Source organism: Mauremys reevesii, linkage group 14, assembly GCF_016161935.1.
Source record: "Mauremys reevesii isolate NIE-2019 linkage group 14, ASM1616193v1, whole genome shotgun sequence".
Taxonomy (NCBI): domain Eukaryota; kingdom Metazoa; phylum Chordata; order Testudines; family Geoemydidae; genus Mauremys; species Mauremys reevesii.
In genome coordinates, this window is record NC_052636.1 from 33,390,663 (window position 1) to 33,408,400 (window position 17,738).

At 49.1% G+C, this 17,738-nt stretch overlaps 1 protein-coding gene and 1 non-coding gene across 2 annotated transcripts in view; one reads left to right on the forward strand and one right to left on the reverse strand.

Annotated features, from left to right (window-relative positions):
• LOC120381594 (zinc finger protein 850-like) overlaps positions 1–7,544 on the reverse strand; it is a gene marked incomplete at its 3' end in the record, with an annotated part of 191,239 nt that extends 183,695 nt beyond the window's left edge. The window contains exons 1-2 of the mRNA XM_039499748.1: positions 7,541–7,544; positions 6,486–6,772 (exon numbers count right to left, since the gene is read on the reverse strand). Of these exons, the coding sequence (XP_039355682.1) occupies positions 6,486–6,772; positions 7,541–7,544 (291 nt within the window). The remainder of the gene's footprint in view (positions 1–6,485; positions 6,773–7,540) is intronic.
• Positions 1,955–2,026, forward strand: TRNAC-GCA. Its single transcript has one exon. It is a non-coding gene; the product is annotated as a tRNA-Cys (tRNA).
• Positions 7,545–17,738: the final 10,194 nt, after the last annotated feature.

Below are 17,738 nucleotides of genomic sequence, written 5' to 3' on the forward strand. Positions count from 1 at the left end.
ATGTTTTCCCATGTGCATTACTTTGCATTGATCCACATTGAATGTCATCTGCCTTTTTGCTGCCCAGTCACTCCGTTTGGTGAGATCCCTTTGTCACACTTCGCACTCTCTTTTGGACGTAACTAATTAAGTTGGTTTGTATTATCTGCAAATGTTGCCACCTCACTGTTTACCTCTTTTTCCAGATCACTCAGGAGTATGTTGAACAGTGCTGGTCCGAGTACAGACCCCAGGGGGACACCACTATTTACCTCTCTCCATTCTGAAAATCAGACCCTTTCTTTCTTGCCTTTGAACCAGTTATTTATCCCAGAGAGGACCTTCCATCTTATCCCATTTTGCTTCAGAACCTTTGGGGAGAGACCTTGTCAAAGGTTTTCTGAAAATCTAAGTATACTATATCCATGGGATCACCTTTATCCACATGCTTGTTGACTCCCTCAAAGAATTATAGTAGATTCGTGAGGCATGATTTTCCTTTACAAAAACCATGTTCATTCTTCCCCAATGTAAGCGGGGGCAGACTCACCCGGCGGCAGCTCCTGCTGGTTGTCTTGGGAATTAGCTCTCCAGCCGTCAGAGCACCCTCTGCAGGCCAGTGATCCGCCTTACCGCAGCTGGCCCCCTGTCCCTCCCAGGACCCCAGTGCCCCTTTTACAGGGTGCTGCTCCCTGGCAGTACCCCCCCAGTTCTGGGTCTCCCCCTCCTAGGGGAACCCCCACCCACTATCCCCACTTCACCTCAGTCTTGGCTACTGCCCAGTCTCCATCCAGCCCCCGTTCACTGGGGCAGACTGCAGTATGAGCCACTCATCACAGGCAAAGGGGTTTGGACCTGCCGCCTCTGCTTCCCCCTGGGCTGCCCCATTGCAGCCCTGCACCTATTCAGCCTATAGTCAGGCCTGCAGACTGGGGCTTTCCCGGCCAGAGCTCCCAGCTCCTCTGGCCCTTCCCCAGCCCTGCTCCCAATCTAGGTGTCTTGCTTGGGTCCCTGCAGCCAGGCCTTTCTCTCACTACAAGCAGAGGGAGACTGACTGGACTCCTGGCTCACAGCCTCTTCTAGGGGCCAGCTGGGCCTGACTGGGGCATGGCCACAGCTGAGCCTGCTTCCCCCAATCAGCCCAGGCTCCTTGCCCCAGCCCCAGCCCTCTTCTGGGCTGCTTCAAGCCCCGCAGGGCAGGAGCAGGGGACCACCCGCTACACCCAGCAAATTCCATTCACCGATGTGTCTAATCATTGGGCTCTACAATTCCACCCAATTTGCCTAGTACTGACATTAGCCTTAGTGGCCTGTAATTGCCAGCTGCGTCTCTGGAGCCTTTTTCATACACTGCTCCAGCCAGGGACTCAAGGCCGCCCCAGACTTTCCCCTTCTCCCTTCTGGGAAATCAAGTTCAAGTTCTACAAGGAGCTAAAGAAGCCTCAAACCTCCATCTGAATTAATGTCGCTTTTCTCACTGCCCGACACAAACAAATGTCATTTCAATCCCAGGTGAGTCCACTTCAGTCATTCCTCAGCCCCATTCCTTCCCCCTCCTGCCTTAGCTTAGGGCATTGCGCCCCCCTGTGGGCATTTCATGTCCCTCCTCAGTTTCACATACAGACACAATTTCCTTTGCCGTTCAACGAACAGCAAAACCTTTCTGTGTCTCTAGGCTGAGCCAGGGCATTCAATTCCATTGAAATCTTCTCTCCTGCAATGGCAACGGCCATACAGAGGGGACGTGGCCACCGTCAGCCCTGAGAGTGAGATATTCACTCTCCTCTTTCTTCAAGCTGCTGTTGTTATTCCATAAAACATGTACCATGGAATAAAAAGCTGTGTTTACTTCACGGTGAGGAAAGAAAGGAGCCACCAACTCCCCGAAAAATCTCTGTGCCCCAGAGAGAACCTGCCCCTGCTATTGGAATCACTGATGTGCTTCAGCTACAATGGGGAAAGTATCTGCTCTCATGGGGGTATAGCTCAGTGGTAGAGTGTTTGACTGCAGATCAAGTGGTCCTTGCTTCAAATCCAAGTTCTCTCTAATAGGCCTCTTATTTTTTTGTTTTTATTTTTGAAAAAAGGAAAAGCATTTTCATTTCCATTCTCCATTATGTTCAGGAGCTCCACAATACGGGGATGCTTGAAATGAATGAGACACTCAACATTTCACTGTCCAAATGCATAAAAACCTAGCACACCTGTCCATCAGCTGAAATCAGTTCCAAGCCTCTACGTGTCTAGTTTATGTTTTCATCAATTAAACAAAGGGATCATATGAATGTACATTTGCAGATCCCTCCTCTCCAGGGCTGTGCTGTGCAGAAGAACAAGAACCACATCCAGTTGGGGTTCAGGAGTCTGACGAGCAAAGGCCACTTGGTGCGGGCTAAAGTCACCAGCACTTTGGCTCCTTCCCATTCAACCAGCAGCTGGGCCCCCAGGACAAGGCATGAGAAGAAGACAGTGGCTGTGAGCAGGAAAATAGCCACCAAGAAGCTGGCTAAAGCTGTCAAGATCCCCAGGGAGGTCACCATGCCCATGTCTAGAATGTACTGACTGCAGCAAGGACCAAAAAGGCAGAGAAAAGCCCTCAAAAGTTCTAAGCTGCCAAGCCCCAGAAGGTGATCACAATCCTACCTAAAATCAAGACAGGAGTAAGGCTAATGTCATCTCCAAAGCCAGGGCTAAGAAGGTAACACTGAGAAAGAAGTGCAGAGATTTCCATTGGGATGACTCCTGCTCCCCAATGGCTCTGTTATGAATCACCATGGACCACCCGGGGAGATCAAAGTCCTGCAGGACAAACAGCCCCATGGACAGTATAATGAAGTGGTGGCGGGTGGGGGAAGTGCTGTGTTTTGTGTAACACGTGCCAGGTGAGTGATGCACTGACAGGGCAGCTGCCCATGAGCTCATTCTCTTCTATCTGCTTCTGCTGTTATTTCAGAGCCGGCACTAGCGGGAGTGTGTCCCTGTCACTTCACCAGCTGTAGAACAGGCTCTGTCTGCAGCCCAGCTCTGATTAATCCCACTTTTTAATGTATTCCTACTGTGATACTTTCCCAGTTTTCTGCCTCATTCTAACATTCCCGTCAGAGACTGAATATGGGGAGGGATGGACTAATTTGTGTGACATTCGGTAAGTTGCCTCGATTTCAGTAAGGCATTTGACATGGTTCCACATGGGGAATTGTTAGTTAAATTGGAAAAGATGGGGATCAATATGAAAATTGAAAGGTGGATAAGGAACTGGTTAAAGGGGAGACTACAATGGGTGGTATTGAAGGGTGAACTGTCAGGCTGGAAGGAGGTTACTAGTGGAGTTCCTCAGGGATCTGTTTTGGGGCCAATCTTATTTAACCTTTTTATTACTGACCTTAGCACATTCCCGCTTTTTATGCCAACAAAGTTTGCGGATGACACAAAGCTGGGAGGTATCACTAACACAGAGAAGGACCGGAATCTCATACAGGAAGATCTGGATGACCTTGTAAACTGGAGTAATAGTAACAGGATGAAATTTAATAGTGAAAAGTGCAAGGTCTTGCATTTAGGGATTAATAATAAGAATTTTAGTTATAAATTGGGGACGCATCAGTTGGAAGTAACAGAGGAGGAGAAGGACATCGGAGTATTGGTTGATCATAGGATGATTATGAGCCACCAATGTGATATGGCCATTAAAAAAGCTAATGCAGTTTTAGGATGCATCAGGCGAGGTATTTCCAGCAAAGATAAGGAGGTGTTAGTACCGTTATATAAGGCACTGGTGAGACCTCATCTGGAATACTGTGTGCAGTTCTGGTCTCCCATGTTTAAGAAGGACGAATTCAAACTGGAACAGGTTCAGAGACGGGCTACTAGGATGATCCGAGGAATGGAAAACCTGTCATATGAAAGGAGACTCAAAGAGCTTGGCTTGTTTAGCCTAACCAAAAGAAGGTTGAGGGGGGATATGATTGCTCTTTATAAATATATCAGGGATTAATATCAGGGAGGGAGAGGAATTATTTAAGCTTAGTACCAATGTGGACACAAGAACAAATGGGTATAAACTGGACACTAGGAAGTTTAGACTTGAAATCAGACAAAGGTTTCTAACCATTAGAGGACTGAAGTTCTGGAACAGCCTTCCAAGGGGAGTAGTGGGGACAAAAGACATATCTGGCTTTAAGACTAAGCTTGATAAGTTTATGGAGGGGATGGCATGATGGGATAGCCTAATTTTGGCAATTCATTTTGGCAATTGATATTTGATTATCAGCAGGCAAGTATGCCCAGTGGTCTGTGATGGGATGTTAGATGGGATGGGATCTGAGTAACGGCAGAGAATTCTTTCCTGGGTGCTTGCTCAGGGTTTAGCTGATCACCATATTTGGGGTTGGGAAGGAATTTTCCTCCGGGACAGATTGGCAGAGGCCCTGGAGGTTTTTCGCCTTCCTCTGCAGCATGGGGCATGAGTCATTTGCTGGAGGATTCTCTGCAGCTTGAGGTCTTCAAACCACAATTTGAAGACTTCAGTAACTCAGACATAGGTTAGGGGTTTGTTATAGAAGTGGATGGGTAGGATTCTGTGGCCTGCATTGTGCAGGAGGTCAGACTAGATGATCATAATGGTCCCTTCTGACCTTAAAGTCTATGAGATTGAAACCTTGACCAAACTACCTGCTACACATTCAAACCTTCCTGTACACACACAACAGAAACTGGGGCTCTAGAAATGGCAACTTTCCTTTAACACAGATCATTGTTTTCTGTACTTCCAAAGGCACTGAAATAGAAGCACATTACCTTTAAACAGCTGCTATTTCATGATCAGCAGCAGAGCCTCTGTCAATTTATCACCCATAGAGCTGATTGTTTCTAACTGCAGGGTTAGCCAGACCATTCAGTAACATTATCGCTCTATTTACAAAGCCTTTGGTTAGTGACGAATCATGAGACTTATCCCTCCATGCTGTAATTCCACTGACTCCAGTGTCTCTTTCCCCATTTCTGGTTCCAAGAAAATAAATTAAAACAACCTTCAGAACTAACATGCTGTGGGAAAGTGGAAATGTTGATAGCTGAAATAATGCAGTTTCTTCTGTGTCTTGTGTGTGTCTATCTGCTTTGTGTGTGTGACCGGTGGGGCTTTTTGTTTGCTCCTGGCAGGTGTAACCATGTCAGATATGTCTGTGGGGAGGGGCCAGAGAAAACAGACACCCTGGCCTTCGAGGTTGGGGTTAGGCAAAGGAATAACAACCCTGTCCCATAAAAAACAAAAAATGTTACAGAAACAGTGGTAGGAACAGTGCTAGAGAAACTGGTAAATAATCACAATGCCCAGGCTTGAAGTAATCGGAAACACAGAATTCAAAAAGCAAAGCTCAGGGGCTACTGGGGGTTTATTCTCTGAGCTTAGCCATGTGCTATAGCCCAGGGAGCACTTTTGGAAGTCTCCCATCCCACAATTGGGGAAAGGAAAAGGATTCTTAGGTTCTAGCATAGATTGAAGGAGGATGGTGATGGGGAATAAGGGAATCCCTCTGACTTACCCTAACTACATCTGTTGTTACAATGGGTGAAATGACTTTTTTTCCCTATCCCTGCCCTGTTCCTGCTCTTTGTTATAGTTCAATATAGTTTAAGTGTGGAAAATGATCATAAAAATATCTGCTCCCCAGCACAACCTGCAGCAACATCAGAACAACTGGGAATGAAACAATTTGTTCCCCAAGGGAGAACTCGATGACTAACAATGCTGTGAAATGGGGGAACAGTATAACCGTGATGCTCAGGGTTTGTTTAGACTAGGGAAAGTGATGGAGTTTAGGTCAGGTCAAGGGGAAAGCTAATGCCAACCCCTGCACCTGGGCTGCATCTGCACTACAATTTTTTACATTAAGTTCACTAACTTGAGCAGCCAATGCCATGAACAGTCCTAGTGGATGTCAGGCACAGGTAGTTTCTGCCTCAGTGTAGCTTGTTGGGATCAAACCTCTCTCCCCACACCTGGAGGGATGAACATTCCTGGCAGGAGGGACACACACTCCTGTGACTCAAAAGGAAAGGAGCTGATAGAAAAGATCACAGGACTGACCCCAAAGAAGGGTGAGCTGCAAAAGGCAGAAGCAGGCAACTGATCTGGTGGAGCTGAGAGACCACGGTGAAGATGGTGCAAAAATCACTATGTGGGAAATGAGCAAATATGATTTTTTTAAAAAAAAATTTTTTGGCTAACCCTAGTCAAGGGATTTATTACAGTTCTCTCTCATGTGGATTTTCTGATGTCTAATGAGGCTTGAGTGCTGATTGAAGCTTTTCCCACACTCAGAGCATCCATAAGATTTCTCACCCATGTGGATTTTCCTATGTTTGATAAGGGCAGAGCTCTGACTAAAGCTTTTCCCACACTCAGAGCACACGTAGGCCATCTCTCCTGTGTGGATTCTCTGATGTACGATAAGGTGTGAGCGCTGATTGAAGATTTTCCCGCACTCAGCGCATGTGTGGGGCGCTTCTCCTGTGTGGATTCGCTGATGTGAGATGAGGGCTGAACTATCGATGAAGCATTTCCCACACTCAGAGCATTCATAAGGTTTCTCACCTGTGTGGATTATCTGATATCTGATAAGGGCAGAGCTCCGACTGAAGCTTTTCCCACATTCATGGCATGTGTAGGGCTTCTCTCCTGTGTGGACTCTACGATGTCTGATAAGGTCTGAGATCTGACTAAAGCTTTTCCCACACTCAGTGCCCGTGTAAGGCGTCTCCCTTGTGTGGATTCTCTGATGTAAGATGAGGCCTGAACGATTAAGGAAACATTTCCCACACTCAGAGCATCCATAAGGTTTCTCACCTGTGTGGATTTTCCTATGTTTGATAAGGTTTGAGCTCCTACTGAAGCTTTTCCCGCACTCAGAGCATGTGTGGGGCGCTTCTCCTGTGTGGATTCGCTGATGTGAGATGAGGGCTGAACTATCGATGAAGCATTTCCCACACTCAGAGCATTCATAAGGTTTCTCTCCAGTGTGGATTGTCTGATGTGTGATAAGGGCAGAGCTCCGATTGAAGCTTTTCCCACATTCATGGCATGTGTAGCGTGTCTCTTCCAAGTTGATTCTGTCACTTGTTATAAGGTCTGAGAGGCTACTAAAGTTTCCCTCTGGCCTCCCGAGTCTCACAGGCTTTTGTTTTTTCTGGGAGTGCATAACTCCCGGAAACATTCCCTTTGGATCTTCCTGATAAAGTTCCATGTGGTTCTCCTTGCTCAGCATCTTCCTGCTGGGGTTTCTCCTCCTCATTCTCACTCACCAGCCCATCACCTGATGGGAGACAGAGAGAATCCAGACATAGATCACTACCTGCACCGGAAAGAAAGAAAATCTCAGAGAGAGAAATGGAAAAAGGGATGAACAATCCAAAATATGTGTGGGAGAGATCAAACCTATCAGGAGCTGATTTTCCCCAAAACCTTCCCCAGAGGAGAGAGGAAGGGATCAGTTTTGGTCTGCATCTCACGAGAACACTCAGGGGAAAGAGAGATCGGGGAGCGACTGCTGCCAGTTGTCACTCATGGCTTCCCTGCTATTCTGACTGACATCTGCCATAATGATTCCACATCTGCAGGGAACAATCCTGAACTTGGAGAGCTCACAGGGTCTTTGTAGGGCATCCCGAATGTTTCCTGCATTCCCACACACTTGTTGAGTTGGATTAACCAAGTACTCACCTGTGCAGGCAGCTCTTGGAAGCACTTCTTTCTCAGAGCCCTGGAGGTCTGGGACCCACGGCTCTACCCCTAGTTCCAGCTGCAAGATCACACCAGGTTTGGAAACTGGAAACCCTACTCAAGGCAAAGAAAACAAGGGAGGTCAGTGGAATTTGTGGGATACTTGTCACAAGGAATAGTCTATGGTTTTAGCCCCAGCTCATTTTTAAGCAGTAACATCCCAAGACCAACTTCCTTGGCTCAAAGTGGCAGGAGAGTTATTATGATTATAAATCATATTCATTACCTTAGTGCCTAAGGAGCAACTAACAGTGGGTCCCCATTGTGCTAGGACAAGTACAAACCCAGAACAGTAGATGGCCCATGCCCTGAAGAATTTACAGTCTAAATAAGGCCTTTGGCTAAGCAGCAGGGGCAGCCATAAGCTGGGAAGCGCAGGGTCACATCCTCACACCCCAAACCAGTCACACTGAAATAAGGTGCTATTGGGCTGTTAGGAAGACGATCCTGTCCTGATAGTGCCCATCTCCACCAGATAAAGAAACAGATCTTAAGATGGTTAAAGAAAACTTAGTTTGACAGCAGCCTGTCTGGCAAGAAATCCCTTATCAATGCTTGTGGTTGTGAAACCCTCATTTCTGTATTGTTCTATCTTTATGGCCACCACTTTTACCTTGTTAATCAGTCTGGTTCTCTAATTGTTTCTGTCTGCTGCATAATTAATTTTTCTAGGTGTAAGTTCATTAGGGCAGTGGAATATGCTTGCTTGGAAATAACCCCAATAAACATCGCATTATCTGTGCTTTGGACTTCTGGTCTTTCGCTGCTTGCTGTCTGCGTGACAAGAACCAGGGAAGTGGGAGGGTGAAGGGAAAACCCTCTAACAAATGGACATGACCTGATAACCAAGAGGTGAGCCTTTAAGGAAGGTTTTAATACACTTTGGAATGGATCAGGGATTCTCATGAGGACTGATGAGGGGCTGATGGTAAACACACATTATGCTGTATAATTAATTTTGCTAGGTGTAAGTTAATTAGGGTGGTGGGATATAATTGGTTAGATAATTATGTTACAATATGTTAGAATTGGTTCGTTACATTTCAGTAAAATGATTGGTTAAGGTATAGCTGAGAATATTACTATATAAACAGGGTCAAACAGGAGGGGGAAGGGAAATTGGAGTCATGTTTGTTAAGGTGTGGGGGGGAAACGGGAACACAGGCAAGGCTCAGCTGCATCAGAGCTGGGAAGGGAGACACGGGATAAATGCTCTGCAGCATCAGAGCTGGGGAGGGAACACTGGGGAACAGACTGTATCAGTCTATCGAGATAAGCCCGACTGGTGTGAAGGGCTTCAGAATATGCTTCCTTGGAAACTAACCCCAATAAACATGGCATTGTCTGCGCTTTGGACTTCTGGTCTTTTGCTGCTTCCTGTCTGCGTCACAAGGACCAGGGAAGCGGGAGGGTGAAGGGAAAACCTCTAACAAAACGGACATGACCTGATAACCAAGAGGTGTGCCTTAGAGGAAGGTTTTAATTCACTTTGGAACAGATCAGGGATTCCCATGAGGACTGATGAGGGGCTGATGGTAAACACGCATTTAGATCCTTTTCTTGTTGTGTATCTTTTCCCCATAAGGCTGAACCTCTGGCACTGTCATGGATCCATAGGATCTGTGCAATGCCCTGGCTTTTAAACCGTCCTTGGGAGGTGCCCCTTGAGTGCACTAGACCCCTAAGGGCTCCCACTCTTCCACATGTAGCTTCAACACCTGAGACTGAGCCTCTGGCTTCAACACTCCTACTTCAACCTGTGAGCTCTGCCAGCAGGTCCAGCTGAACGACACTCCTGTTCAGAGACTGTTCCTCAGTCATGCTTCAATGCACCTCAGCAAGTTTTTGCTGTGACGCTGGGCAGACTTTTAAAACATAGCAGGGTTTATTAGTCAACCGAAACGCAGCACTGGAAAGTCTTTTCATTAGCACAGAGAAGCAATGAAGACAATATAGTCCACACTGGCCAATGCCCTTGAGCCAGGCTGCTGTAGAAAACAGTTGGTTTCTTTTCACTGTCTCTGTCCATTTGTCTTCACTCCGGCAAAGCTCCCTGTGTCTGCGAGCCCAGTTCTTCCTGCTCCCAAAAACATAACGAGTCCATGTGTGCTTCACTCAGCCAAGCTGAGATCCTCCCATGGACAGGTGACAATTATTCCCTTGTCTCTGTCGGGTATTCCATTGATCTAAGTTGGCCCCAGCCAATCCTTAATGACCCATTCATATCACCCCATGACAGCTACGTGAGAAAACACCTCACGTCTCCTGCTATTTATAATCATAGCAATACCAATCACAGCGGGAAACCGAGGTGTGTATTGGCTTCATACAAGTATCACCAAAAGTCCCACCTCTCTCACACACACACACTGCTCACAGCCCCCGGAGAGAAAGCAAAGCACAGGAACTGGCCGTTAGTCCAGCAAGCACAGTGGAGGACAAGCTGCAATCCTCACACCCTGGTCAAAAAGGAGAGGCAGGTGGGTCCCTACCCATAGAGAGGGGCTGGCTGGAGGCCTGATACCTGAGGGGCCATTCCGTGAGCAGACCATGGAGGCAGGTCAGCAGCTACCCCAGAACTGTGACATCGCAAAAGCACATTTTGGGGAATTAGGAAATCTAGTGACTCAGGGGTAATGGGAGGGAGAATTAAACTCCCCCAGTGGGAGGAGAAGGCTGGGGAATTATACACTAACATTCAGGAGCAACAGCCTCTAATTCTTCCGGAAAAGGAGAAGGTCAGAAACAAGAACTGGGCCACGCAGCCTCAGGAGGGCCAGGCTCAGAGATCCAAGGAGCCGGGAGGGAAGACAGCTTGTGGCTGCTGCAGATGGGGAGAGGGGGGACAAGACTCTCTCCAAACTCTCACTCTTCTTGACCCCGACCTGATTTTACGATCTATGACCCAGTCTCACGTCTTGTGGGCAATTTCATACTCGCTAGAGGTAAGATGTCATGATCAGAGTATTGCTTATTAGCTTGGACCATGAGTGGAGGGGCAAGGAGGTGAACATAGATAAATGGGTTATTCAGCTTGCTACAGTTAAGGGCCTTATATTAGGTGGAGGATTTGTGGGAGAAGTTCTGCTGAAGTCTGGGATTTACCTGACCAGGCCTAAGGAGAGAATCCCAGGTCATATATTTTGCACCCTCATTTTGACAGACTAAGGAGTAACTACAAACAGGTGGAATACACCACAGGATTCTGAAAGGAGGAAGTTTGGGGTGGGCTTTAGCAATTAGGTTGCTATGCAGGATCTCAGCAGTTGGACACATTTATATATTGGGATTATTAATAACTAAGTGATGTAAATCATGAGTATTAAGGCTTGATGCTAAATTATGGACTTCCCAAAGGCCAGGTATGGTTTGGGGCAGCTATTGACATTATTGTAATCAGAGCAAAGCAGCAGATGTGGTATATCGCCATCCTATTACCATAAGGAAGTGGATAAATTACCTCTCCTAGTGACCATTTTTTCATTTTGTCAGGTCCCCGAGACAGTGTAAACTGAAGCAGGGCCTCCCTTCTGACGGGCTCCCTTGCCCCTCGATCTTTGTTTCCATTGGTGTCATAACTTGTACGTCCGCACCGTGCAAGCCCCTCTTTACTATACTGATCTTAGTCTAACTGTTACGTGGATTGATCCTTGCCTGTGATTTCAGTTATAACTGTCTGTATTTAATCAAGTTTCTGTGTGTTTCACCAAATTCCATCTTCTCAATTAACTGTGAGTAGCCATGTACAAGGGCAAGCTGTACCCCCAACACGTAATCTTATAGGTGTAAAAACTGTACAGGCTACACTACAACCCTGTGACATCATCAACAAAGTGCCCATTTGTGCCTGGGTAGGGGCCCTGCTACGGGAGGGAGGATGCAGCAAGGACTCAGGATTGGTGGCCGGGGTCGCTGTGCACAGAGATGGGGAGGTTATATGGGGAGGGGGGTAATGAGTGAGAGAGGGAGGTCAAGAGTTAAAATAATAATATTTGGGGGAGGAAATGTATAATGAAGTGAAACAGAACAGAAAGGAAACTGGAGTGTAGGCTCTAGAACAACAAGGCTTGGGCAGGGATTCAGGGTTAAAGGTCTGGGATCCCCCACAGCTCTAGATCCCCAAACCTCTCCTCCCTCCCACTGACCCACCCAGCCCACTTCCTGGGTGCCCTTCCTGCACACTCCCCTCCCCTTCTTCCCATTACTCTCAGCCGGCACCACCTCCCGGCGCCTTGGGAGCTTCTTGTGTTCCCTCCTCGTCTCTCACAACCTCCTCCCTCTCTGCTGATTCTTAGCTCTAACCCTGCACACACACACCCCATGTCCTGGCACCCCAGAATTAGCTACTCCCCCCTTCTGCTCCCCTCCCACAGCTCTGTTCTCCCTTCACCCGTGGGCTCCTGAATAGCAACATTATACTCACTTCTATCAAAAGATGAGCTCATCTGACTGTCACACAAGCCATGCATCAGTCACACACCTATTTTTATTAATTAAATTATTTATTTTTTAATAATTTTTAAAATATTTTATTTTTTTATTTTTTTATAATTTTATTAATTAATTTAAAAAAAACATTTATTAATGTAGTTACTAATGTAGCCAATAAGGACACATTAAATGCAATTTCAAAATGACTGATGACAAATGTCTAAAAATTATTCTAGTGGGTGGGAGACCAGGCAAAAAGTGGGGGGGGGGGCAAGGAAACTTGTCAAAACTTGTATGACGAATAAAGGTATAAAGTTATTACTACTCAGGTTCTTCAGAGACCCCACAGCTTCTAATACCCCAGGGGACAGGACTCCTTACCCAGCGAGGTCACCGTCTCACAGTTCTCCTGCATGACATCCCTGTAGAGGACTCTCTGAGTGGGGTCCAGCAGAGCCCCCTCTTCCCTGGTGAAATACACAGCCACCTCCTCAAAGGTCACCGGCCCCTGAAAGAGCAAGAGTCCAGCACTCAGGACCTACTGCATCACTCACACTTTCAATCAAATGGAAGCTCTGGTGGATGATAGTCAACAGAGTCCCACCCCACCCGCTCAGAGCAGCCAGGAAACGCCAAGGGAGGGGACGAAGCGAGAGCCCTTGCCTCTCCCAGCAGATCCATCCCCACTAGCCACAAACGGACACAGGAGATGGAGGCCCTGGCAGGTGCAGGGAGAGCTCGCTGGCAGGGAGCCCAGCGCTGTTCTCATTGTGAAGAGCTGGACGGGGCCAGACTCAGTGGGGGGCAGACGACATGACGGTCCAGGGGGGCCTTGCTGAGGGGGTTCCTCCAGCAGGGGTGTCCTGTCTCTCCTCCCCCCACTTCTCTTCAGCTGTCTGCCCCTGCAGCTCTTCCTGCAGCCCTGCCCCCCCCCACTTGGAGCTGCCCCGACCAAGCTGCTCCCAGGAGCCTCCTGTGCTGTGCAGGGGCGGGGGTTGCTGATGTCGGGGTGGCCCCACCCTCCTGCCTCTGTGCCCAGTCTCTGCTGAGCTGAGGTGGGGGGACAAGATTCTGTGCTGCTGCCTCTGGGTCAGGAGTGGGAGCTGCTGGCCCCTGCTGCCGTGTGAACGAGCCTTCGGACTAGTGAGTGCCGCTGGGCTGGGAGTGACAGCGGGTGTGTCTCACACTCCCCCACCACACACACTTCAGTTACTGTTGTTACTTCCTTTTACCTCCTGTCAAAATGCACAAAGTACATATAGTCTCTGTAATTTTATTCTTTCACATTCGGTCAGGATGACAGTGCTGGTAGTTTAGCTTTTTAACTGATCTCTGAATTTCATCATTTTATTTCTGTCTTATGCTTAAATTCAGTTCTTTGAGTAACAAGTTCTAAAATGCCTCACCTGGCCTGGCTGGAGTAATTATCATTATTACTGTTATTGCCGTATTGTGCTTTGTCATTTGCTATTTACAATATTTACAATCAAATAACAGACTGTACATTTTGCTTGTACTTACCTTCGCAGGGCTCGTTTGAAAAAAAAATAGCTAAACTCAAAACTTTAGACACTGTGCAGATGAAGATCATTTATCTTCAAACTGTATTTTTAAATCTGTCTGTAAAGTAACTTAAAATTTCTATGAAAATAAACGCAGCTCCAAGTATGATACTAATAGCAATGATGGAGTCAAATCTTAGTGAGTCACATACATGATAGTGATATGCAGAGAACCAGGCACATGCAGGGCCGTGGAGTTTTTATAGCACGTTGGGGGCCTTAGAAAGAAAAAGGTTAAGAACCACCCCCCCCCCCCAGCCTCCCTGGTGGGTTCCCCCTCACATCTCACAGCAGCCGCTGGTTAATCAGGTCGGGCTCCAGCCCTGGGAGTCTGGTCCGTTTTCCTAGCCCCACCTAGGGGGGGTTGTTTCCTGTCCCACAAATTAGAGCATTTCCACCTTCCAACCCCGTGGGTCTGTTCCTAGAATGGAAGCCACATTTTGAACAAGTCCCAACAGGTTTGCTACACCCTGGCCTCCTCCCATTCTCCCCCCATGAATTTTTTGGCAAACTCCAACCCCCAAACCAGACTGCCCAAACCTCCCTCCTCCTGTGTGTTTGCTGTCCCTCCCCTCCAGCAGGAACCCACCAGCAACCCCCGCATAACACCTACCTGAGCTGGCTCCTTTGCAGCCATTTCCCTTCCCTGTCCCATGGGAGGATGGGATGAACTGGAGCGAAACATGGACGACATCCTGCAGCCTGGCAGGGCGAGAAGGGCAGTTGTGGGGGTTTCAGAACAGGCTTTAGTTCATGTCACATCACGATTCCCCCAGGATCTTTCCCTGCAGAGACACAGCCTAGGTTCTGCCATGCTGGGAACATGCTCCATCTCTTTATTGCAGGGGAGACCTGGCCCCTCCTGCCAGGTTAAGCCCACAGGGAGATTTTTCAGCCTCCCCAGTAAAAAAGTCTCTGAACAAAATGCTGGAAAGGAGCAGAACCAAAGGGGCTGGACAGGCCCCATAGGGACACTGGCTCCTCCCTTCCCCTCCTGTGCGGCCATGTCCTGTCGCTGGCAGAGATCGGCCCCCCCATCTCCCCCCCAGAGGCAGCCGTGTCTGCGGGCTCCCCCAGCCAGCACCTACTAACCACCACCCACGCTGGGGGAGTGACACAGGACAGCAAATTCCACCTACCCAAGGACAAATTGCTGCAGATAAACAGGCTGGGTTCACATCCCAAAGCTGAGGAGAACTGAAGAATTACAGAGAAAATAGGGCAAAATGAGAGACTAGAGAGTCAATAATTTTAGGGAAAATGAGGGAATCTCCTTGGATTTTCTAGCCACATGTGGGGAGGGGAGAGAGAAGGGGAAGAACTAGAGAGAATTGTTCTCAGGTTTTGAGATGGAAAGAAATGGCACAAACAGGAAAAGAATGCAGTGGCTCACCCCGTGACCATAGGCGTGTGCAGCACATTTCATTAGGGTGTACACCCAGGAGCCCTGCCCTAGCCCACCCCATCCACTGCCTCCCACTTCCTGCCCCTCAGAACCCCCAACCCCCTGCTCCTTGTCCCCTGACTGCCTCCTCCTGGGACCCCACTGTAACTGCCTCCCTAGGACCCAACCCCTACCTGTCCCCTGACCCTTATCCACCCCTGCCCCAGACAGACCCCGGGACTCCCATGCCCCATCCAACCGCTCCCGCTGATCCCAGACACCTCTGTGTTCTTGGGGAAGCAGGGTGCAGTATCCAGCCTGACTTATGAAAGACACCCCCCATCCTCTGCTTAAACCAAAACCCATCAGAGAAAAACACTTGCAGAGAGCAGTGAAGGGCGTTGGGAGACACACCTAGACCCCTCCTGACAAGGGTGACAAGATTAAGACATCTCCATTAGCATACAGAATGGAGAGCGGAGACGACTCCCCTAGCCTCATCTGCATGAAAGATGGGACAGGAAGCCATCTCAATTTACATACAGAATGGAGAGCAGAGAACCACACTGAATTCTGGGACCAGAAAAAGCAGGAAGCACTGCATCATGGGAATCTCTGCTCCAGATGCTAATGAACCTACACCTGCCCACACCCAGCTCAGCAATTATCAGACCAATTGTCGCAATGGATCCTTAATTGATGTCCAAATAGTGAAGCCGCCTAGTGGCATTGTGAGCTCCCTGGAAGAAAACACCACCCATAGCCAAGAGTGATCAGCTCCTATTGTCTAGTCTACAGAAAACCCTTGAGTTATCAGCCTTACCTATAAACAAATGCATTGTTCTCCCTTGAACCATTGTATTTTCTCTACAAAAATCCCCACTCACCCTCCAGTCAGGGTGTTGATGCTTAGATTCAAACTAGGCATCAGTTCCACTGGGACTCCATCTTCTCCTGGCTGATCGTGCTGGGGGCTCTGCCTGTCTCCAGCCCTCAGGACCCTCAGCTACCAGCGTCACCTGGGAACCCCGACCAGTTCAAGCCTCATGGAGTGGGAGAGACCCCCCCACTTTCTCTCTGTTTTCCTTTCTACTATAGGTATTAACCTTTAATAGTGGATGTTAGGTTGGTTTAGGCTCCTTGTGCAGTGATCACCAGTATTCAATACATAACCTGCATGGTTCAGCTGGTTGCTTCTCTCTCTCTTGCTGAACCTCACTCTTTTGTGTTTTTAGCTTCCCCCAGTCACTCTGCAGCAACGCGTCTCTTACCTAAGCTACAGATCCCTGCAGCGCCCAGAATCCTGTGGGGTTTGCTCATCAAGGAGGTTCCTGCCAGTACAATTGTGATGTGAAGGTGGGGACAGGGCCGTGCTGAATCTGGGACACATATGGGTAACAGCTTGAAAGTGCTGCTTCATCCAGCCCAGTGAGTCCAGGGGCAGATACGGGGTCAGCGTGGCAGTGCTGATTGACCCGGTCCGCTCAGACTTGCTCTGTTACCATAGGGGCGGGTGGGTGGGGGCTCATCCGGTTTTGGGGCTGGAAAAACCCAGCCCTAGGGAACCGAGGTCCTGCAGGAGAGCTCCATTGGGAGGGGACGTGCAGAAGGGAGGAGCAGAGCTCCGTATGAAAACACACATGAGACAAGCAGCACATGGATAGAATTACAGAATCCCCTCCCCAGAAAAGTAACCCGAATAAATGAGCGTACCCCCAAGTAATGGGCAAATCTGGTAACACCGCCCCCTGACAGGACCCCCAGAACTCCCGACCCATCCAGCTCCCTCTGCTCCCTGCCTGCCCTGAACCCGCTCCACCCCCAACAGGCACCCCCCGAACCCTCAACCCATGCAACCCCCCCGCTCCTTGTCCCCTGACTGCCCCTCCAGAGACCCCACCCACCTCTAATCACCCCCCCAACTATCCAACCCCCCTCCCCACCTCCTGGCAGCTCTGTCTAGTGGCTGCTCCCACCCACACACACTCAAAGGGGCAGAGGAGGTTCCCTCTCCTTCGGGGGAAGGTTGCCTAGTGGTTAAGGCACAGGACTCAGGCTCAGACGTTCTGGGTTTGAGTCTCTGCTCTGCCACAGACTCCCTGCTTAGCCTTGGGAAAGTCACTTCACCTCGCTGTGCCCTAGATCCCGCCTGCCCAATGGGGCCAACACTGACCCTGCCTCCTGGGCTAAATCCATCCATGGCTGGGTGATGGGGGGGGAGGGGAATGGAGATACCAACATGGGGAGATTTGGGCTGAATTTCCCCACCGCCGGAGAGTGGGAGCCAGCTCCACAGGGGGGATGGGAGCGAGAGGGGCTCAGGCCAGCTCCACACAGAGGGGGGGTCAGGGCTTCAGCCCTGCAACTTCTGCCACTAAGGTGGCTGGGGCTCCCGAGCTGGGGACTTCAGCCCCACATCTTCTGCCAGGGTCCGGGGCTTCCACCCCCCTGTCCCAGGGGGGGCTCCTCTCCCCCTCCATCCCCACCCCAGTGCAGCTCCTGCTGGGGTCTGGGGCTCCCCCCACCCCCGCCTCCCAACCCAGCGGGGATTCTCCTCCCCCTTCCAGCTCGGCTCCTCTCTCCCCCCTGCCGGTATCTGGAG